The sequence below is a fragment of the Oncorhynchus keta genome, unplaced genomic scaffold (genome assembly GCF_023373465.1).
Source record: "Oncorhynchus keta strain PuntledgeMale-10-30-2019 unplaced genomic scaffold, Oket_V2 Un_scaffold_275_pilon_pilon, whole genome shotgun sequence".
NCBI lineage: Eukaryota > Metazoa > Chordata > Actinopteri > Salmoniformes > Salmonidae > Oncorhynchus > Oncorhynchus keta.
The window spans coordinates 811,839-835,510 of NW_026290897.1; the positions used below are offsets into that span (position 1 = coordinate 811,839).

General features: G+C 55.7%; 1 protein-coding gene across 1 annotated transcript in view; it reads right to left on the minus strand.

The window, feature by feature from the left end:
* LOC118379852 (chromodomain-helicase-DNA-binding protein 9-like) overlaps positions 1–23,672 on the minus strand; it is a 175,882-nt gene that overhangs the window by 106,254 nt on the left and 45,956 nt on the right. Inside the window, 1 exon segment of the mRNA XM_052515481.1 lies at positions 22,148–22,599. Coding sequence (XP_052371441.1) covers positions 22,148–22,599 — 452 coding nt within the window.

Below are 23,672 nucleotides of genomic sequence, written 5' to 3' on the forward strand. Positions count from 1 at the left end.
CCCTCCTCCCTTCATCCCATCCTCCTATCCCTCCATCCGTCCCTATCCCTCCATCCTGTCCCTACCCTCCATCCTCCCTATTCCTCCATCCCCTCCCTATTCCTCCATCCCTCCTTATCCCTCCATCCTCCCTATCCTCCTACCCTCCATCCTCCTATCCCTCCATCCCTCCTATCCCTCCATCCCGTCCCTACCCTCCATCCCCTTCCTATCCCTCCATCCCCTCCCTATCCCTGCATCCGTCCCTATTCCTCCATCCCCTCCCTATCCCTCCATCCGTCCCTACCCTCCATCCCTGTCCCTATCCCTCCATCCTGTCCTATCCCTCCATCCCGTCCTACCCTCCTATCCCTCCATCCTGTCCCTATCCCTCCATCCCGTCCCTACCCTCCATCCCTCCCTATCCCTCCAACCCCTCCCTATCCCTCCATCCCGTCCCTACCTTCCATCCCTCTCCTATCCCTCCATCCCTCCCTATCCCTCCATCCGTCCCTACCTTCCATTCCTCCTATCCCTCCATCCTCCCTATCCCTCCATCCCGTCCCTACCCTCCATCCCCTTCCTATCCTCTATCCCTCCCTATCCCTCCATCTGTCCCTACCCTCCATCCCTTCCTATCCCTCCATCCCCTCCCTATCCCTCCATCTGGTCCTGTTCCTCCATCCCTCCCTATCCCTCCATCCCGTTCCCTACCATCTCCATCCCCTATCCATCCATCCCCTCCCTATCCCTCCATCAGGTCCTACCTTCCATCCCTCCTATCCCTCCATCCCTCCCTATCCCTCCATCCCTGTCCTACCCTCCATCCCTCCCTATTCCTCCATCCCTCCTATCCCTCCATCCCTCCCTACCCTCCATCCCTCCTACCCTCCATCCCTCCCTACCCTCCATCCCTACATACCCTCCATCCCTCCCTCACCTTGTCCTCTGGTCCCAAAACCCTCCCTCACCTTGTCCTTTGGTCCCAAACCCCTCCCTCACCTTGTCCTCTGGTCAGAAAACCCTCCCTCACCTTGTCCTACCCTCCATCCCCTCCCTATCCCTCCATCCCATCCCTCCATCCCCTCCCTACCCTCCCTATCCCTCCATTCCTCCTATCCCTCCATCCTCCTATCCCTCCATCCGTCCCTACCCTCCATCCCCTTCCTATCCCTCTATGCCACCCTATCCCTCCATCCCGTCCCTACCCTCCATCCCCTTCCTATCCCTCCATCCGTCCCTATTCCTCCATCCCTCCCTATCCCTCCATCCTGTCCCTACCCTCCATCCCCTCCTATCCCTCCATCCTGTCCTATCCCTCCATCCTGTCCCTACCCTCCATCCCCTCCTATCCCTCCATCCCTCCCTATCCCTCCATCCTGTCCCTACCTTCCATCCCTCCTATCCCTCCATCCCCTCCTATCCCTCCATCCCGTCCCTATCCCTCCATTCCTCCTATCCCTCCATCCCTCCCTATCCCTCCATCCCGTCCCTACCCTCCATCCTTCTTCCCCTCTATCCCCTCCTATCCCTCCATCCTGTCCCTACCCTCCATCCTTCCTATCCCTCCATCCCTCCTATCCCTCCATCTGTCCCTATTCCTCCATCCCCCCTATCCCTCCATCCCGTCCCTACCCTCCATCCCTCCCTATCCCTCCATCCCGTCCCTATCCCTCCATCCGTCCCTACCCTCCCTATCCCTCCATCCTCCCTAACCCTCCATCCGTCCCTACCTTCCATCCTCCCTATCCCTCCATCCCCTCCCCTATCCCTCCATCCTGTCTCCTACCTTCCATCCTCCCTATCCCTCCATCCTCCTATTCCTCCATCCCTCCCTATCCCTCCATCCCTCCCTACCCTCCATCCCCTACATACCCTCCATCTTTCCCTATCCCTCCATCCCCTCCCTATCCCTCCATCCCTCCTATCCCTCCATCCCTCCCTATCCCTCCATCCTGTCCCTACCCTCCATCCCTTCCTATCCCTCCATCCTGTCCTTTATCCCTCCATCCCGTCCCTACCCTACATCCCTCCCTGTTCCTCCATCCCTCCCTATCCCTCCATCCCGTCCCTACCCTCCATCCCTCCATTCCCCCTATTTCCTTCCTATCCCTCCATCCCCTCCCTAATCATCGCCTTACTACCCTCCATCCCTGCCTGCCCTCCATCCTTCCCTACCTACCCTCCATCCCCTTCTTTACCCTCCATCCCCTCCCTACCTGCCTACCTACCCTCCATCCTTCCATCCCCTCCCTACCTACCCTCCATCCTCCCTGCAACCCCTCCCGCCCCCCACCCCCATTTTACTGACCCTTGTGTAACACTGCACATGGAGACTGACATGTCCTCTAGTCCCATACCCCTCCCTCACCTTGTCCTCTGGTCCCAAACCCCTCCCTCACCTTGTCCTCTGGTCCCAAACCCCTCCCTCACCTTGTCCTCTGGTCCCATACCCCTCCCTCACCTTGTCCTCTGGTCCCAAACCCCTCCCTCACCTTGTCCTCTGGTCCCATACCCCTCCCTCACCTTGTCCTCTGGTCCCAAACCCATGTCTAAAGGCGTCTGCATGCTTCCCATCCGAAACAGTTCGGAACAGTTTGTGCATATATTACGACAACATTTTGTGATGTTTATGTTTGTTTTGGTCTTCGGCAAGGGTTTTTCGGCTGTTTGTGCACATTACATTTTTTCTTGAGTCAAGCTGAAGTCGGTGGCTGAAATCTATTCCCCTTCGTCAATGATTGGTCAACAGTAGACTCTTCAATTAAGAGACAACTTGTTTACATACCAAAAGAATTACTGGAGAAATACTGCACCAAGCATCTTAGTTAGATGTCAAATTACTGTAGAAATACTGCACCAAGCATCTTAGTTAGATGTCAAATTACTGGAGAAATACTGCACCAAGCATCTTAGTTAGATGTCAAATTACTGGAGAAATACTGCACCAAGCATCTTAGTTAGATGTCAAATTACTGGAGAAATACTGCACCAAACATCTTAGTTAGATGTAAAATTACTGGAGAAATACTGCACCAAACATCTTAGTTAGACTGCGTGACTAAGATCTCCTCTGCAAAAACGTCTAAATTAATGACAGATGTCATGAGTTATCTTAGTTTAATGCTATTTTCAGGAAGTGTATACTGGCTACGGCATCTCAAAATGGACAAACAGAACTATTGCGTTTTTTTCTTGTTTTTCAACCGAAGGTCTTTTAAGGGAGTATGTGAGCACACTCGTTCTGTTCAGCTAGCCAAGTTCAGCTAGAAGCCAGCCGAGCTGAAGCATGCTGACACCTTAACAATCATTGTGCTGGGGTGGTCTTACAGACACAGGCTACACCCGCCTGCAGGCTCCTACAGCCAGCCTGATAATACTATTAGCTCAGTCCCAAACCCCCACTCAGACAAGCATGCTGGTCACATGGTAGAGAAACATGTAGGCACATATGCATGCACACAGACACACACACACGCTTATGTTGTGGACTCACACACGCACGGTCCCACACAATCACGTACATACACCCTTATATTATACTGTATAACTACCATATAAACACACACATTCAAGAACACATCTAGAAACAATTATGAGCGAGCGCACGCACACGCACACACACACACACACACACACACACACACACACACACACACACACACACACGCACACACAGTTGTGGAAGGTAAGTGCCTCTGCAGCGGTGTGGGTGCTGACAGGGAGAAGGCTGAGCGTTAATATTACATGAGAAGACCCTGGGAGGGCAGAACACACACACTGTGGTTCCTCTGTCTGCATGAAACCTCCCCAGAGCACCATGTACTCCTGCTGTCTTCATTACCCTGCACGAGGATGATCCCTCACACTGTACTGCACCGCACCTCACACACACTGCACTGGCACACACATGTACACTAGCCACATTGTGCTTTCTGTTGTCACTGTGTGCCACACACTGTGTGCCACACACACACACACACACACACACACACACACACACACACACACACACACACACACACACACACACACACACACACACACACACACACACACACACACACACACATATAAACAAAGGCAAAAGCCTTGCGAGAGGGGTCGGTCATAGTAAAACATCCTCTTCTCTCCTCTGCATTGAGACAACATCCCTACAGTGACCATCCCTCCCTATAGCGGACAGAGTCCATGCCTGGTTTTCTAGTGTATGGCCTGGCACTGGGGTGTCAGCCCCTCTCTGCTCTCCCTGCTCTGGACAGATCTCCACAGACACTACTGTAAATCAGACACCTGGGGAGGAAGGCTTTGGGACTGTCTCATAGGATCACGAGCACAGTCCTACAAGTCAGAGAGGAGACTGAGGAACTCTGGGATGGATCAACCTGCACTGAAGGAAGTTCATTCTTTAGATGCAGGACAGGACTAAATGTGTTTTTCATTTAGCAACATTATGTACGGGCCAAAACAATTAACTATAATGAATTTAGGCCAAGGTATGTAAGAGATGACGCTACATGTTAAAAGAAAGAGTAAGGAGCTTTGATATACTTTGATATTTCAAAATGGCTGGAATGTATGACGTAACAAGCTTCATGAAAGAAGCATTGAAACAATAGTGGAAAGACTAGGTTTAATTCTGTATTTAGCCTAGTTTCACAAATCAGACCTTTGCTTTACAAGTTCTACATTGTGTAAAAATAGGTTAGGTTATATCATATAAAGTAAGGCTAGGGCATATTACTAACTTAGTGATGTTAGTAATAATCTCAGACATGACAAATAAATAACACCTTTCAATATGAGAATAGGGAAAAGTTCAAATAAATAGGCCAAAGTCAGCTTCCAGTGATACAACAAATACTGTGGGTTTAAATGCTAATACTGTAGCTTCACTTCCTTGGTATATTTTGAAAATGTATGCTCAGTTTGTCGCCCGTGGCATTGGGGTACAGCTAGCAAGCAGCATTTTAGCCAAAGACTGTTATACTAGCTGTCTAGTCTGTGTTTTATATATGTGCAATAAGCATAAAACACAATTATATATAGAACTGTCACCTCAATCTCATTCTGAGAATTAAGGTAGACCACTTGATTTCAACATCTGAATAAAGTGGACAGGATAACATGCTGTTTAAACAGTTGGAGACAGAAGGGTGTGTTCATAACAATTCACTAACAATTCACTAACACATGGACTTGAGAGATTGTTGATGAGACCTGTGTTAATTATCTATAGCCTAAAGCCTGCTACAACAAGTTAGTCATTATTAGTGAATGTGCATTAGTCATGGTTCTAGTTAAACTTGTAACAAAAAATAGCCTTTTCATAGACGGACTTGAAAGCCAGATCATTGATTATTGCAAAAAAAATAGCAGGTTAAACTATTTTGATAAAATAATTAAATTATTATTGGGTCTTATGCTTGTGGAAGGCTTACATTTAGCCTAAGTATAATTTCACAATCCCATTAGAGTATTGCTGACTGTTTGAAATTAAGTGTCAAATTGTACAACAATACTTATTCAGAGAAAACACGAGGGTAGGCAACAACACATCTGCCATGCTGACCCTCAACACGGGGCCCCTCAGGGGTGCATGCTTAGTTCCCTTCTGTACTCCCTGTTCACACGACTGTGTGGCCACACACGACTCCAACACCATCATTAAGTTTGCCGATGACACAACTGCTGGCCTGATCACCAATAACGATGAGACAGCCTATATTTAGGAGGTCAGACACCTGCCAGTGTGGTGCCAGGACAATAACCTCTCCCTCAATGCGGGCAAGACAAAGTAGCTTATTGTGGACTACAGAAAACTGAAGGCCGAACACTCCCATTCACATCAACGGAGCTGTAGTGGAGTGGGTCAAAAGCTTGAAGTTCCTCTGTGTCAACATTTCTAAGGACCTATCATGGTCTAAACACACCAACACTGTCATGAAGAGGGCAAGACAACACCTCTTCCCTCAGGACGCTGAAAAGAGTTGGCATGGGCCATCAGATCCTCAAAACGTTCTACAGCTGTACCATTGAGAGCATCTCGACAAGCTGCATCACCTCTTGCTATGGCATCTGCTTGGCATACGAACGCAAAGCACTACATAGGGTAGTGCTAATGGCCCAGTACATCACTAGGGTCAAACTCCCTGCCACCCAGGACCTCTATACCAGGTGGTGTCAGAGGAAGGCCCAAGAAATTGTCAAAGACCCAGCCACCCCAGTTCTGTTCCCTCTGCTACCGCACGGCAAACGGTAGTGGAGCGCTAAGTCTGGGACCAAAACATTCCTGAACAGCTTCTACCCCCAAGCCATTAGAGTGCTAAATAGTTACCCAGACTATCTACATTGACCCTCTTTGCACTCTTTTTGACTCTGTACACACACACTGGACTCTACCCACACATTCACACTGACACTCCAACACATACACATGAACACACACACAACACGTATACACAGGCACATTGTCGCCACACAAACACTTACACACTCATCACAGTCACTGCTGCTACTGTCTGTTATCTATCCTGTTGCATAGTCACTTTAACCCTACCTACATGTACATATTTACCTCAATTTCCTCATACACCTGCACAGACTCGGTACTGGTACCCCATGTATATAGCCAAGCTATAATTGGTCATTGTGTATTTATTAAATATTATATTAATTTTTTTTATCGTGCATTGTTAGGAAGAGCCCGTAAGTAAGCATTTCACTGTTAGTCTACCTACACCTGTTGTTTAAAATGTGATTTCATTTTGATTTGATTTGTTGTTTATGTTGGCCAATCAAAGCGGCATATAGGCTCAATGTGTAGCAAGTGGAGTGAGTTCACTAATGCAACGCAAGATGGAATACAAATGACAGAATTAAAAGTTAGCAAAATGGGAAGTAGTAGGCTGGCTACAAGGAGCAACCAACAGATATGTAGGCTGTTGTTTGATCTGAATGGGGTTGGGGAGAAAGCACAGCATGTGGCCTCAATTAGCCCAGCTAGCTAGCTTCTCTAGGCTACTCCAGTCAAGACCGGCACTGTTATATGGGATGATAAATAACATTGTGGCTGCTACAAGTTAGCTAGTCTTGGCTGTAACCGAGTTGGCGCCTTGACGTCTCTTTCTTTCAGTCCGTCTACTCACTCCCATTTCACAAACACCGCCCCCTCTGCAGCTGCAGCTATAGAGCACCAGCCTCTCTCCCTCACGCAGCAGTACTCAGGTTAAAAACTTTTAAAAAGATATAATAATACTGAATATCTGACAAACATTCAATATACTATTCTAATAGTGAAATGATTTCAAACCTCCATCTCTAGTGTTCAACATCAGGCCCATTGGGTTTCCTGAGTATGAACCATACAGACCCGGTTCAGCCCAACCCTCCTGACAGATGTCTATTCTCCCTCATTAACATCTGCAACACACTATCTCTCACAAACAGAGCAAAATCCATTATCTGTTACTGCCATTTCCACATGCAGCAACCGAGCTCATATAATCATTAATCATGAAGCAAGGAAGCAGGCAGGGAGACAATATAGTCGGCCATTATGTTGTTCTCAGCCCTGCTCGCTTAATGAGATTATGAAACTAGTGTCTCTCTCTATCCCTGGTTGGTTCAATTCACAGCTTCCAAAACCGCCCTGGTGATGACCTGAGTGACGATATACACATTCCTCCTCCCTGCCTCCCAGCTTGCCTACATGTCTCCTTGCCTCCCAGCTTGCCTGCATGTCTCCTTGCCTCCCAGCTTGCCTACATGTCTCCTTGCCTCCCAGCTTGCCTACATGTCTCCTTGCCTCCCAGCTTGCCTGCATGTCTCCCTGCCTCCCAGCTTGCCTACATGTCTCCCTGCCTCCCAGCTTGCCTACATGTCTCCCTGCCTCCCAGCTTGCCTAAATGTCTCCTTGCCTCCCAGCTTGCCTGCATGTCTCCTTGCCTCCCAGCTTGCCTGCATGTCTCCCTGCCTCCCAGCTTGCCTGCATGTCTCCCTGCCTCCCAGCTTGCCTGCATGTCTCCTTGCCTCCCAGCTTGCCTGCATGTCTCCCTGCCTCCCAGCTTGCCTGCATGTCTCCCTGCCTCCCAGCTTGCCTGCATGTCTCCCTGCCTCCCAGCTTGCCTGCATGTCTCCCTGCCTCCCAGCTTGCCTGCATGTCTCCCTGCCTCCCAGCTTGCCTGCATGTCTCCTTGCCTCCCAGCTTGCCTGCATGTCTCCCTGCCTCCCAGCTTGCCTGCATGTCTCCCTGCCTCCCAGCTTGCCTACATGTCTCCTTGCCTCCCAGCTTGCCTACATGTCTCCTTGCCTCCCAGCTTGCCTGCATGTCTCCCTGCCTCCCAGCTTGCCTACATGTCTCCTTGCCTCCCAGCTTGCCTACATGTCTCCTTGCCTCCCAGCTTGCCTACATGTCTCCTTGCCTCCCAGCTTGCCTGCATGTCTCCTTGCCTCCCAGCTTGCCTACATGTCTCCTTGCCTCCCAGCTTGCATACATGTCTCCTTGCCTCCCAGCTTGCCTACATGTCTCCTTGCCTCCCAGCTTGCCTACATGTCTCCTTGCCTCCCAGCTTGCCTACATGTCTCCTTGCCTCCCAGCATGTCTTCCTGCCTCAAAGCTTGCCTGCATGTCTCCCTGCCTCCCAGCTTGCCTGCATGTCTCCTTGCCTCCCAGCTTGCCTGCATGTCTCCTTGCCTCCCAGCTTGCCTGCATGTCTCCCTGCCTCCCAGCTTGCCTGCATGTCTTCCTGCCTCCCAGCTTGCCTGCATGTCTCCCTGCCTCAAAGCTTGCCTGCATGTCTCCCTGCCTCAAAGCTTGCCTGCATGTCTTCCTGCCTCAAAGCTTGCCTGCATGTCTCCCTGCCTCAAAGCTTGCCTGCATGTCTTCCTGCCTCAAAGCTTGCCTGCATGTCTCCCTGCCTCAAAGCTTGCCTGCATGTCTCCCTGCCTCAAAGCTTGCCTGCATGTCCACCTGCCTCCCAGCTTGCCTGCATGTCCCCCTGCCTCCCAGCTTGCCTGCATGTCTCCCTGCCTCCCAGCTTGCCTGCATGTCTCCCTGCCTCCCAGCTTGCCTGCATGTCTCCTTGCCTCCCAGCTTGCCTGCATGTCTCCTTGCCTCCCAGCTTGCCTGCATGTCTTCCTGCCTCAAAGCTTGCCTGCATGTCTCCCTGCCTCAAAGCTTGCCTGCATGTCTCCCTGCCTCAAAGCTTGCCTGCATGTCTCCCTGCCTCAAAGCTTGCCTGCATGTCTCCCTGCCTCAAACCTTGCCTGCATGTCTCCCTGCCTCCCAGCTTGCCTGCATGTCCCCCTGCCTCCCAGCTTGCCTGCATGTCTCCCTGCCTCCCAGCTTGCCTGCATGTCCCCCTGCCTCCCAGCTTGCCTGCATGTCTCCCTGCCTCAAAGCTTGCCTGCATGTCTCCCTGCCTCCCAGCTTGCCTGCATGTCCCCTGCCTCCCAGCTTGCCTGCATGTCTCCCTGCCTCCCAGCTTGCCTGCATGTCTCCCTGCCTCCCAGCTTGCCTGCATGTCTTCCTGCCTCAAAGCTTGCCTGCATGTCTCCCTGCATCAAAGCTTGCCTGCATGTCTTCCTGCCTCAAAGCTTGCCTGCATGTCTCCCTGCCTCAAAGCTTGCCTGCATGTCTCCCTGCCTCCCAGCTTGCCTGCATGTCTCCTTGCCTCCCAGCTTGCCTGCATGTCTTCCTGCCTCAAAGCTTGCCTGCATGTCTCCCTGCCTCAAAGCTTGCCTGCATGTCTCCCTGCCTCAAAGCTTGCCTGCATGTCTCCCTGCCTCAAAGCTTGCCTGCATGTCCACCTGCCTCCCAGCTTGCCTGCATGTCCCCCTGCCTCCCAGCTTGCCTGCATGTCTCCCTGCCTCCCAGCTTGCCTGCATGTCTCCCTGCCTCCCAGCTTGCCTGCATGTCTTCCTGCCTCAAAGCTTGCCTGCATGTCTCCCTGCATCAAAGCTTGCCTGCATGTCTTCCTGCCTCAAAGCTTGCCTGCATGTCTTCCTGCCTCAAAGCTTGCCTGCATGTCTCCCTGCCTCAAAGCTTGCCTGCATGTCTTCCTGCCTCAAAGCTTGCCTGCATGTCTCCCTGCCTCAAAGCTTGCCTGCATGTCTCCCTGCCTCAAAGCTTGCCTGCATGTCCACCTGCCTCCCAGCTTGCCTGCATGTCCCCCTGCCTCAAAGCTTGCCTGCATGTCTCCCTGCCTCCCAGCTTGCCTGCATGTCTCCCTGCCTCCCAGCTTGCCTGCATGTCTCCTTGCCTCCCAGCTTGCCTGCATGTCTTCCTGCCTCAAAGCTTGCCTGCATGTCTCCCTGCCTCAAAGCTTGCCTGCATGTCTCACTGCCTCAAAGCTTGCCTGCATGTCTCCCTGCCTCAAAGCTTGCCTGCATGTCTTCCTGCCTCAAAGCTTGCCTGCATGTCTCCCTGCCTCAAAGCTTGCCTGCATGTCCACCTGCCTCCCAGCTTGCCTGCATGTCCCCCTGCCTCCCAGCTTGCCTGCATGTCTCCCTGCCTCCCAGCTTGCCTGCATGTCTCCCTGCCTCCCAGCTTGCCTGCATGTCTCCTTGCCTCCCAGCTTGCCTGCATGTCTCCCTGCATCAAAGCTTGCCTGCATGTCTTCCTGCCTCAAAGCTTGCCGGCATGTCTTCCTGCCTCAAAGCTTGCCTGCATGTCTTCCTGCCTCAAAGATTGCCTGCATGTCTTCCTGCCTCAAAGCTTCTCTGCATGTCTCCCTGCCTCCCAGCTTGCCTGCATGTCTCCCTGCCTCAAAGCTTGTCTGCATGTCTCCCTGCCTCCCAGCTTGCCTGCATGTATCCCTGCCTCAAAGCTTGCCTGCATGTCTTCCTGCCTCAAAGCTTGCCGGCATGTCTTCCTGCCTCAAAGCTTGCCTGCATGTCTTCCTGCCTCAAAGCTTGCCTGCATGTCTTCCTGCCTCAAAGCTTGCCTGCATGTCTTCCTGCCTCAAAGCTTGCCTGCATGTCTTCCTGCCTCAAAGCTTGCCGGCATGTCTTCCTGCCTCAAAGCTTGCCTGCATGTCTTCCTGCCTCAAAGCTTGCCTGCATGTCTCCCTGCATCAAAGCTTGCCTGCATGTCCTCCTGCCTCAAAGCTTGCCTGCATGTCTTCCTGCCTCCCAGATTGCCTGCATGTCTTCCTGCCTCAAAGCTTGTCTGCATGTCTTCCTGCCTCAAAGCTTGTCTGCATGTATCCCTGCCTCCCAGCTTGCCTGCATGTCTCCCTGCCTCAAAGATTGCCTGCATGTCTTCCTGCCTCAAAGCTTGCCTGCATGTCTTCCTGCCTCAAAGCTTGCCTGCATGTCTTCCTGCCTCAAAGCTTGCCTTCATGTCCACCTGCCTCCCAGCTTGCCTGCATGTCTCCCTGCCTCCCAGCTTGCCTGCATGTCTTCCTGCCTCCCAGCTTGCCTGCATGTCTCCCTGCCTCAAAGCTTGCCTGCATGTCTTCCTGCCTCAAAGCTTGCCTGCATGTCTTCCTGCCTCAAAGCTTGCCTGCATGTCTTCCTGCCTCCCAGCTTGCCTGCATGTCTCCCTGCCTCCCAGCTTGCCTGCATGTCTTCCTGCCTCAAAGCTTGCCTGCATGTCTTCCTGCCTCCCAGCTTGCCTGCATGTCTCCCTGCCTCCCAGCTTGCCTGCATGTCTCCCTGCCTCCCAGCTTGCCTGCATGTCTCCCTGCCTCCCAGCTTGCCTGCATGTCTTCCTGCCTCCCAGCTTGCCTGCATGTCTCCCTGCCTCAAAGCTTGCCTGCATGTCTTCCTGCCTCAAAGCTTGCCTGCATGTCTTCCTGCCTCAAAGCTTGCCTGCATGTCCACCTGCCTCCCAGCTTGCCTGCATGTCTTCCTGCCTCCCAGCTTGCCTGCATGTCTCCCTGCCTCCCAGCTTGCCTGCATGTCTTCCTGCCTCAAACCTTGCCTGCATGTCTTCCTGCCTCAAAGCTTGCCTGCATGTCCACCTGCCTCCCAGCTTGCCTGCATGTCTTCCTGCCTCCCAGCTTGCCTGCATGTCTCCCTGCCTCCCAGCTTGCCTGCATGTCTTCCTGCCTCCCAGCTTGCCTGCATGTCTCCCTGCCTCCCAGCTTGCCTGCATGTCTTCCTGCCTCAAAGCTTGCCTGCATGTCTTCCTGCCTCAAAGCTTGCCTGCATGTCCACCTGCCTCCCAGCTTGCCTACATGTCTCCTTGCCTCCCAGCGTGCCTACATGTCTCCTTGCCTCCCAGCTTGCCTGCATGTCTCCTTGCCTCCCAGCTTGCCTACATGTCTCCTTGCCTCCCAGCTTGCCTACATGTCTCCCTGCCTCCCAGCTTGCCTGCATGTCTCCCTGCCTCCCAGCTTGCCTGCATGTCTCCTTGCCTCCCACCTTGCCTGCATGTCTCCTGCCTCCCAGCTTGCCTACATGTCTCCTTGCCTCCCAGCTTGCCTGCATGTCTCCCCTGCCTCCCAGCTTGCCTGCATGTCTCCCTGCCTCCCAGCTTGCCTGCATGTCTCCTTGCCTCCCAGCTTGCCTGCATGTCTCCTTGCCTCCCAGCTTGCCTGCATGTCTCCTTGCCTCCCAGCTTGCCTACATGTCTCCCTGCCTCCCAGCTTGCCTGCATGTCTTCCTGCCTCAAAGCTTGCCTGCATGCCTCCCTGCCTCCCAGCTTGCCTGCATGTCTTCCTGCCTCAAAGATTGCCTGCATGTCTTCCTGCCTCAAAGCTTGCCTGCATGTCCACCTGCCTCCCAGCTTGCCTGCATGTCTCCCTGCCTCCCAGCTTGCCTGCATGTCTTCCTGCCTCAAAGATTGCCTGCATGTCCTCCTGCCTCAAAGCTTGCCTGCATGTCCACCTGCCTCCCAGCTTGCCTGCATGTCTCCCTGCCTCCCAGCTTGCCTGCATGTCTTCCTGCCTCCCAGCTTGCCTGCATGTCTCCCTGCCTCCCAGCTTGCCTGCATGTCTCCCTGCCTCCCAGCTTGCCTGCATGTCTCCCTGCCTCCCAGCTTGCCTGCATGTCTTCCTGCCTCCCAGCTTGCCTGCATGTCTCCCTGCCTCAAAGCTTGCCTGCATGTCTTCCTGCCTCAAAGCTTGCCTGCATGTCTTCCTGCCTCAAAGCTTGCCTGCATGTCCACCTGCCTCCCAGCTTGCCTGCATGTCTTCCTGCCTCCCAGCTTGCCTGCATGTCTCCCTGCCTCCCAGCTTGCCTGCATGTCTTCCTGCCTCAAACCTTGCCTGCATGTCTTCCTGCCTCAAAGCTTGCCTGCATGTCCACCTGCCTCCCAGCTTGCCTACATGTCTCCCTGCCTCCCAGCTTGCCTGCATGTCTCCCTGCCTCCCAGCTTGCCTGCATGTCTCCTTGCCTCCCACCTTGCCTGCATGTCTCCCTGCCTCCCAGCTTGCCTACATGTCTCCTTTGCCTCCCAGCTTGCCTGCATGTCTCCCTGCCTCCCAGCTTGCCTGCATGTCTCCCTGCCTCCCAGCTTGCCTGCATGTCTCCTTGCCTCCCAGCTTGCCTGCATGTCTCCTTGCCTCCCAGCTTGCCTGCATGTCTCCTTACCTCCCAGCTTGCCTACATGTCTCCTGCCTCCCAGCTTGCCTGCATGTCTTCCTGCCTCAAAGCTTGCCTGCATGCCTCCCTGCCTCCCAGCTTGCCTGCATGTCTTCCTGCCTCAAAGCTTGCCTGCATGTCTTCCTGCCTCAAAGCTTGCCTGCATGTCCACCTGCCTCCCAGCTTGCCTGCATGTCTCCCCTGCCTCCCAGCTTGCCTGCATGTCTTCCTGCCTCAAAGATTGCCTGCATGTCCTCCTGCCTCAAAGCTTGCCTGCATGTCCACCTGCCTCCCAGCTTGCCTGCATGTCTCCCTGCCTCCCAGTTTGCCTGCATGTCTTCCTGCCTCCCAGCTTGCCTGCATGTCTTCCTGCCTCCCAGCTTGCCTGCATGTCTCCCTGCCTCCCAGCTTGCCTGCATGTCTCCCTGCCTCCAAGCTTGCCTGCATGTCTCCCTGCCTCCCAGCTTGCCTGCATGTCTTCCTGCCTCCCAGCTTGCCTGCATGTCTTCCTGCCTCCCAGCTTGCCTGCATGTCTTCCTGCCTCCCAGCTTGCCTGCATGTCTCCCTGCATCCCAGCTTGCCTGCATGTCTCCTTGCCTCCCAGCTTGCCTGCATGTCTCCCTGCCTCCCAGCTTGCCTGCATGTCTCCTTGCCTCCCAGCTTGCCTGCATGTCTCCTTGCCTCCCAGCTTGCCTGCATGTCTCCCTGCCTCCCAGCTTGCCTGCATGTCTCCTTGCCTCCCAGCTTGCCTGCATGTCTCCTTGCCTCCCAGCTTGCCTGCATGTCTCCTTGCCTCCCAGCTTGCCTACATGTCTCCCTGCCTCCCAGCTTGCCTGCATGTCTCCCTGCCTCCCAGCTTGCCTGCATGTCTCCTTGCCTCCCAGCTTGCCTACATGTCTCCCTGCCTCCCAGCTTGCCTGCATGTCTCCCTGCCTCCCAGCTTGCCTGCATGTCTCCTTGCCTCCCAGCTTGCCTGCATGTCTCCCTGCCTCCCAGCTTGCCTACATGTCTCCTTGCCTCCCAGCTTGCCTGCATGTCTCCCTGCCTCCCAGCTTGCCTGCATGTCTCCCTGCCTCCCAGCTTGCCTGCATGTCTCCCTGCCTCCCAGCTTGCCTGCATGTCTCCTTGCCTCCCAGCTTGCCTGCATGTCTCCCTGCCTCCCAGCTTGCCTGCATGTCTCCCTGCCTCCCAGCTTGCCTGCATGTCTCCCTGCCTCCCAGCTTGCCTGCATGTCTCCTTGCCTCCCAGCTTGCCTGCATGTCTCCCTGCCTCCCAGCTTGCCTGCATGTCTCCCTGCCTCCCAGCTTGCCTGCATGTCTCCCTGCCTCCCAGCTTGCCTGCATGTCTCCTTGCCTCCCAGCTTGCCTGCATGTCTCCTTGCTTCCCAGCTTGCCTGCATGTCTCCTTGCCTCCCAGCTTGCCTGCATGTCTCCCTGCCTCCCAGCTTGCCTGCATGTCTCCTTGCCTCCCAGCTTGCCTGCATGTCTCCCTGCCTCCCAGCTTGCCTGCATGTCTCCCTGCCTCCCAGCTTGCCTGCATGTCTCCCTGCCTCCCAGCTTGCCTGCATGTCTCCCTGCCTCCCAGCTTGCCTGCATGTCTCCTTGCCTCCCAGCTTGCCTGCATGTCTCCTTGCCTCCCAGCTTGCCTGCATGTCTCCCTGCCTCCCAGCTTGCCTGCATGTCTCCTTGCCTCCCAGCTTGCCTGCATGTCTCCTTGCCTCCCAGCTTGCCTGCATGTCTCCCTGCCTCCCAGCTTGCCTGCATGTCTCCTTGCCTCCCAGCTTGCCTGCATGTCTCCCTGCCTCCCAGCTTGCCTGCATGTCTCCCTGCCTCCCAGCTTGCCTGCATGTCTCCCTGCCTCCCAGCATGTCTCCTTGCCTCCCAGCTTGCCTGCATGTCTCCCTGCCTCCCAGCTTGCCTGCATGTCTCCCTGCCTCCCAGCTTGCCTGCATGTCTCCCTGCCTCCCAGCTTGCCTGCATGTCTCCCTGCCTCCCAGCTTGCCTGCATGTCTCCTTGCCTCCCAGCTTGCCTGCATGTCTCCCTGCCTCCCAGCTTGCCTGCATGTCTCCCTGCCTCCCAGCTTGCCTGCATGTCTCCTTGCCTCCCAGCTTGCCTGCATGTCTCCTGCCTCCCAGCTTGCCTGCATGTCTCCCTGCCTCCCAGCTTGCCTGCATGTCTCCCTGCCTCCCAGCTTGCCTACATGTCTCCTTGCCTCCCAGCTTGCCTACATGTCTTCCTGCCTCCCAGCTTGCCTGCATGTCTCCTTGCCTCCCAGCTTGCCTACATGTCTCCCTGCCTCCCAGCTTGCCTGCATGTCTCCTTGCCTCCCAGCTTGCCTACATGTCTCCCTGCCTCCCAGCTTGCCTACATGTCTCCTTGCCTCCCAGCGTGCCTGCATGTCTCCTTGCCTCCCAGCTTGCCTGCATGTCTCCTTGCCTCCCAGCTTGCCTGCATGTCTCCTTGCCTCCCAGCTTGCCTACATGTCTCCTTGCCTCCCAGCTTGCCTACATGTCTCCTGCCTCCCAGCTTGCCTGCATGTCTCCCTGCCTCCCAGCTTGCCTGCATGTCTCCTTGCCTCCCAACTTGCCTGCATGTCTCCCTGCCTCCCAGCTTGCCTACATGTCTCCTTGCCTCCCAGCTTGCCTGCATGTCTCCCTGCCTCCCAGCTTGCCTGCATGTCTCCCTGCCTCCCAGCTTGCCTGCATGTCTCCATGCCTCCCAGCTTGCCTGCATGTCTCCTTGCCTCCCAGCTTGCCTGCATGTCTCCTTGCCTCCCAGCTTGCCTACATGTCTCCCTGCCTCCCAGCTTGCCTGCATGTCTCCTTGCCTCCCAGCTTGCCTACATGTCTCCCTGCCTCCCAGCTTGCCTGCATGTCTCCCTGCCTCCCAGCTTGCCTGCATGTCTCCTTGCCTCCCAGCTTGCCTACATGTCTCCTTGCCTCCCAGCTTGCCTGCATGTCTCCTTGCCTCCCAGCTTGCCTGCATGTCTCCCTGCCTCCCAGCTTGCCTGCATGTCTCCCTGCCTCCCAGCTTGCCTGCATGTCTCCTGCCTCCCAGCTTGCCTGCATGTCTCCTTGCCTCCCAGCTTGCCTGCATGTCTCCCTGCCTCCCAGCTTGCCTGCATGTCTCCCTGCCTCCCAGCTTGCCTGCATGTCTCCTTGCCTCCCAGCTTGCCTGCATGTCTCCCTGCCTCCCAGCTTGCCTGCATGTCTCCCTGCCTCCCAGCTTGCCTGCATGTCTCCCTGCCTCCCAGCTTGCCTGCATGTCTCCCTGCCTCCCAGCTTGCCTACATGTCTTCCTGCCTCCCAGCTTGCCTGCATGTCTCCTTGCCTCCCAGCTTGCCTACATGTCTCCCTGCCTCCCAGCTTGCCTGCATGTCTCCTTGCCTCCCAGCTTGCCTACATGTCTCCTGCCTCCCAGCTTGCCTGCATGTCTCCTTGCCTCCCAGCTTGCCTACATGTCTCCTGCCTCCCAGCTTGCCTACATGTCTCCTTGCCTCCCAGCGTGCCTGCATGTCTCCTTGCCTCCCAGCTTGCCTGCATGTCTCCTTGCCTCCCAGCTTGCCTGCATGTCTCCTTGCCTCCCAGCTTGCCTACATGTCTCCTTGCCTCCCAGCTTGCCTACATGTCTCCCTGCCTCCCAGCTTGCCTGCATGTCTCCCTGCCTCCCAGCTTGCCTGCATGTCTCCTTGCCTCCCAACTTGCCTGCATGTCTCCCTGCCTCCCAGCTTGCCTACATGTCTCCTTGCCTCCCAGCTTGCCTGCATGTCTCCCTGCCTCCCAGCTTGCCTGCATGTCTCCCTGCCTCCCAGCTTGCCTGCATGTCTCCATGCCTCCCAGCTTGCCTGCATGTCTCCTTGCCTCCCAGCTTGCCTGCATGTCTCCTTGCCTCCCAGCTTGCCTACATGTCTCCCTGCCTCCCAGCTTGCCTGCATGTCTCCTTGCCTCCCAGCTTGCCTGCATGTCTCCTTGCCTCCCAGCTTGCCTACATGTCTCCCTGCCTCCGAGCTTGCCTGCATGTCTCCCTGCCTCCCAGCTTGCCTGCATGTCTCCTTGCCTCCCAGCTTGCCTGCATGTCTCCTTGCCTCCCAGCTTGCCTACATGTCTCCCTGCCTCCGAGCTTGCCTGCATGTCTCCCTGCCTCCCAGCTTGCCTGCATGTCTCCCTGCCTCCCAGCTTGCCCACATGTCTCCTTGCCTCCCAGCTTGCCTGCATGTCTCCTTGCTTCCCAACTTGCCTGCATGTCTCCTTGCCTCCCAGCTTGCCTGCATGTCTCCCTGCCTCCCAGCTTGCCTGCATGTCTCCCTGCCTCCCAGCTTGCCTGCATGTCTCCCTGCCTCCCAGCTTGCCTGCATGTCTCCTGCCTCCCAGCTTGCCTGCATGTCTCCCTGCCTCCCAGCTTGCCTGCATGTCTCCCTGCCTCCCAGCTTGCCTGCATGTCTCCTTGCCTCCCAGCTTGCCTGCATGTCTCCCTGCCTCCCAGCTTGCCTGCATGTCTCCCTGCCTCCCAGCTTGCCTGCATGTCTCCTTGCCTCCCAGCTTGCCTGCATGTCTCCTTGCCTCCCAGCTTGCCTGCATGTCTCCCTGCCTCCCAGCTTGCCTGCATGTCTCCTTGCCTCCCAGCTTGCCTGCATGTCTCCCTGCCTCCCAGCTTGCCTGCATGTCTCCCTGCCTCCCAGCTTGCCTGCATGTCTCCCTGCCTCCCAGCTTGCCTGCATGTCTCCTTGCCTCCCAGCTTGCCTGCATGTCTCCCTGCCTCCCAGCTTGCCTGCATGTCTCCCTGCCTCCCAGCTTGCCTGCATGTCTCCTTGCCTCCCAGCTTGCCTGCATGTCTCCTTGCCTCCCAGCTTGCCTACATGTCTCCCTGCCTCCCAGCTTGCCTGCATGTCTCCTTGCCTCCCAGCTTGCCTGCATGTCTCCTTGCCTCCCAGCTTGCCTACATGTCTCCCTGCCTCCGAGCTTGCCTGCATGTCTCCCTGCCTCCCAGCTTGCCTGCATGTCTCCTTGCCTCCCAGCTTGCCTGCATGTCTCCTTGCCTCCCAGCTTGCCTACATGTCTCCCTGCCTCCGAGCTTGCCTGCATGTCTCCCTGCCTCCCAGCTTGCCTGCATGTCTCCCTGCCTCCCAGCTTGCCCACATGTCTCCTTGCCTCCCAGCTTGCCTGCATGTCTCCTTGCTTCCCAGCTTGCCTGCATGTCTCCTTGCCTCCCAGCTTGCCTGCATGTCTCCCTGCCTCCCAGCTTGCCTGCATGTCTCCTTGCCTCCCAGCTTGCCTGCATGTCTCCCTGCCTCCCAGCTTGCCTGCATGTCTCCCTGCCTCCCAGCTTGCCTGCATGTCTCCCTGCCTCCCAGCTTGCCTGCATGTCTCCCTGCCTCCCAGCTTGCCTGCATGTCTCCTTGCCTCCCAGCTTGCCTGCATGTCTCCTTGCCTCCCAGCTTGCCTGCATGTCTCCCTGCCTCCCAGCTTGCCTGCATGTCTCCTTGCCTCCCAGCTTGCCTGCATGTCTCCTTGCCTCCCAGCTTGCCTGCATGTCTCCCTGCCTCCCAGCTTGCCTGCATGTCTCCTTGCCTCCCAGCTTGCCTGCATGTCTCCCTGCCTCCCAGCTTGCCTGCATGTCTCCCTGCCTCCCAGCTTGCCTGCATGTCTCCCTGCCTCCCAGCTTGCCTGCATGTCTCCTTGCCTCCCAGCTTGCCTGCATGTCTCCCTGCCTCCCAGCTTGCCTGCATGTCTCCCTGCCTCCCAGCTTGCCTGCATGTCTCCTTGCCTCCCAGCTTGCCTGCATGTCTCCCTGCCTCCCAGCTTGCCTGCATGTCTCCCTGCCTCCCAGCTTGCCTGCATGTCTCCCTGCCTCCCAGCTTGCCTACATGTCTCCTTGCCTCCCAGCTTGCCTACATGTCTTCCTGCCTCCCAGCTTGCCTGCATGTCTCCTTGCCTCCCAGCTTGCCTACATGTCTCCCTGCCTCCCAGCTTGCCTGCATGTCTCCTTGCCTCCCAGCTTGCCTACATGTCTCCCTGCCTCCCAGCTTGCCTACATGTCTCCTTGCCTCCCAGCGTGCCTGCATGTCTCCTTGCCTCCCAGCTTGCCTGCATGTCTCCGTGCCTCCCAGCTTGCCTGCATGTCTCCTTGCCTCCCAGCTTGCCTACATGTCTCCTTGCCTCCCAGCTTGCCTACATGTCTCCCTGCCTCCCAGCTTGCCTGCATGTCTCCCTGCCTCCCAGCTTGCCTGCATGTCTCCTTGCCTCCCAACTTGCCTGCATGTCTCCTGCCTCCCAGCTTGCCTACATGTCTCCTTGCCTCCCAGCTTGCCTGCATGTCTCCCTGCCTCCCAGCTTGCCTGCATGTCTCCCTGCCTCCCAGCTTGCCTGCATGTCTCCATGCCTCCCAGCTTGCCTGCATGTCTCCTTGCCTCCCAGCTTGCCTGCATGTCTCCTTGCCTCCCAGCTTGCCTACATGTCTCCCTGCCTCCCAGCTTGCCTGCATGTCTCCTTGCCTCCCAGCTTGCCTACATGTCTCCCTGCCTCCCAGCTTGCCTGCATGTCTCCCTGCCTCCCAGCTTGCCTGCATGTCTCCTTGCCTCCCAGCTTGCCTGCATGTCTCCTTGCCTCCCAGCTTGCCTGCATGTCTCCTTGCCTCCCAGCTTGCCTGCATGTCTCCCTGCCTCCCAGCTTGCCTGCATGTCTCCCTGCCTCCCAGCTTGCCTGCATGTCTCCCTGCCTCCCAGCTTGCCTGCATGTCTCCTTGCCTCCCAGCTTGCCTGCATGTCTCCCTGCCTCCCAGCTTGCCTGCATGTCTCCCTGCCTCCCAGCTTGCCTGCATGTCTCCTTGCCTCCCAGCTTGCCTGCATGTCTCCCTGCCTCCCAGCTTGCCTGCATGTCTCCCTGCCTCCCAGCTTGCCTGCATGTCTCCCTGCCTCCCAGCTTGCCTGCATGTCTCCCTGCCTCCCAGCTTGCCTACATGTCTTCCTGCCTCCCAGCTTGCCTGCATGTCTCCTTGCCTCCCAGCTTGCCTACATGTCTCCCTGCCTCCCAGCTTGCCTGCATGTCTCCTTGCCTCCCAGCTTGCCTACATGTCTCCCTGCCTCCCAGCTTGCCTGCATGTCTCCTTGCCTCCCAGCTTGCCTGCATGTCTCCTTGCCTCCCAGCTTGCCTACATGTCTCCTTGCCTCCCAGCTTGCCTACATGTCTCCCTGCCTCCCAGCTTGCCTGCATGTCTCCCTGCCTCCCAGCTTGCCTGCATGTCTCCTTGCCTCCCAACTTGCCTGCATGTCTCCCTGCCTCCCAGCTTGCCTACATGTCTCCTTGCCTCCCAGCTTGCCTGCATGTCTCCCTGCCTCCCAGCTTGCCTGCATGTCTCCCTGCCTCCCAGCTTGCCTGCATGTCTCCATGCCTCCCAGCTTGCCTGCATGTCTCCTTGCCTCCCAGCTTGCCTGCATGTCTCCTTGCCTCCCAGCTTGCCTACATGTCTCCCTGCCTCCCAGCTTGCCTGCATGTCTCCTTGCCTCCCAGCTTGCCTGCATGTCTCCTTGCCTCCCAGCTTGCCTACATGTCTCCCTGCCTCCGAGCTTGCCTGCATGTCTCCCTGCCTCCCAGCTTGCCTGCATGTCTCCCTGCCTCCCAGCTTGCCCACATGTCTCCTTGCCTCCCAGCTTGCCCACATGTCTCCTTGCCTCCCAGCTTGCCTGCATGTCTCCTTGCCTCCCAGCTTGCCTGCATGTCTCCTTGCCTCCCAGCTTGCCTGCATGTCTCCTTGCCTCCCAGCTTGCCTGCATGTCTCCCTGCCTCCCAGCTTGCCTACATGTCTTCCTGCCTCCCAGCTTGCCTGTATGTCTCCCTGCCTCCCAGCTTGCCTGCATGTCTCCCTGCCTCCCAGCTTGCCTGCATGTCTTCCTGCCTCCCAGCTTGCCTGTATGTCTCCCTGCCTCCCAGCTTGCCTGCATGTCTCCCTGCCTCCCAGCTTGCCTGCATGTCTTCCTGCCTCCCAGCTTGCCTGTATGTCTTTCTGCCTCCCAGCCAGTCAGCTTTGCCAGTCTTCCTGACTCCCAGCCTGCCTGCCTTCTTCCTGTCTCCAAGCCTGGCTGCCTGTCTTTCTCCGCCTCAGATATTACATGAGCTCACACTGGGTGTGGCTTACAGTATAACAACACAGTTTCATTGTACAGGGGGAAGGGAACTGCATACAGTATATACTAAATCCCTATATCCACTAGTATCTGTCATAACCTAGCTGTCCTATTTTCAACAAGCTAGCCGAAATGCTAACAGGAGCAGTTGTTGCTCCTTCCTGTCTGTATGTGTCGTGAATTTTACAATGAACTTTGAGCTGCCATCTTGGCAGCTACTATTTTATGAGCAGCTATGTCTGTCAAGCTGGCAGCTGCTAGCAGATAGTCAACGAGCTATTCTATTGTGCTCCAGAAATGAATGGGCAGTAAAGAAGCCAAGCCGTAAAGGAGAATTGACAGTGTGACACAACTTGCTTTAGACAGGATGCAGAGCAAAAACAAAATGGTAGATTTAATGTGGAAGGCCACTGAAATTACTTTTCAAAAGAAATACAACACCGTGGCCCTATGTCATGCCATACTGGTAGTGGTGTTATAAGGTGAGGCATATGAGAACAAGGTCAGTGAGACACCTACCCGATCTTAGCCTTCTGTTTGGGCTTGGACGAGGGCACAATGCGGGCTTTCTTGGAGGCCTTGGTCCTGGTCTTGTTGCCACGGCCCCTCTCCCTGTCTCTGTCTCTGTCCCTCTCCCTCTCTCTCTCTCTCCTGTGGGCCGAGGAGCTCCCAGAGGGGAAGCTCTCTGGACTCATAACCCTGGGGATGTTCTTCTCTCCTCTCTCCCGGGCCTTAGCAATGGCCTCATGGATGATCCTGTTAGCCTTCTGCTGCTTGTCCTCCCCAGCCTCCTCCATCAGTTGCTGCTGCTGCTCCCCCTGCTCCTTCACCAGCCTCCGCTGGGCCCGCTTCTCCAACGACGAGCTGTAGGAGGATGAAGACGAGGAGGATGAGCTGCTCTTCATCGGGGGGCTGAGGACCCGCGCTGCTGTGTGGCTGTTGGAACCATTAGCATTCTTGTTCTTGGGAGGCTGAAGAGGAGAGAGAGGAGGGGGGATATTAATCAGACTGAGGGAACACATATACCAATAGGATGATGTCATTGTAACATACATACATCTGCATTAATAGCAAGACTGGAAAGAGCTGTGTATTACAAAGGACTCTCGCCCTGATCTTAATGTCATTTCCTGTGAAGTGGATGATCTTGTGGTCGTTAACACACACACACACACCTTAATCCCCCCCACCCCACACACACTAATCCCCCCCACTATGCTCATGTTCTCATGTTGCCAAACCAAACCTACATTCCTGAATCTCAGACTGAATAGTTAGATCATTTAGCTCCTAGTTCTCACATTCCCCTTCAGTTAACCCTCCACAGCCTCTCTCACACATAATCTTCCCCTTCAGTTAACCCTCCACAGCCTCTCTCACACATTATCTTCCCCTTCAGTTAACCCTCCACAGCCTCTCTCACACATCATCTTCCCCCTCAGTTAACCCTCCACAGCCGCTCTCACACATCATCTTCCCCTTCAGTTAACCCTCCACAGCCTCTCTCACACGTCATCTTCCCCTTCAGTTAACCCTCCACAGCCTCTCTCACACGTCATCTTCCCCCTCAGTTAACCCTCCACAGCCTCTCTCACACATCATCTTCCCCCTCAGTTAACCCTCCACAGCCTCTCTCACACATCATCTTCCCCCTGAGTTAACCCTCCACAGCCTCTCTCACACATCAACTTCCCCTTCAGTTAACCCTCCACAGCCTCTCTCACACATCATCTTCCCCCTCAGTTAACCCTCCACAGCCGCTCTCACACATCATCTTCCCCTTCAGTTAACCCTCCACAGCCTCTCCCACACATAATCTTCCCCTTCAGTTAACCCTCCACAGCCTCTCTCACACATTATCTTCCCCTTCAGTTAACCCTCCACAGCCTCTCACATCATCTTCCCCCTCAGTTAACCCTCCACAGCCGCTCTCACACATCATCTTCCCCTTCAGTTAACCCTCCACAGCCTCTCTCACACGTCATCTTCCCCTTCAGTTAACCCTCCACAGCCTCTCTCACACATCATCTTCCCCTTCAGTTAA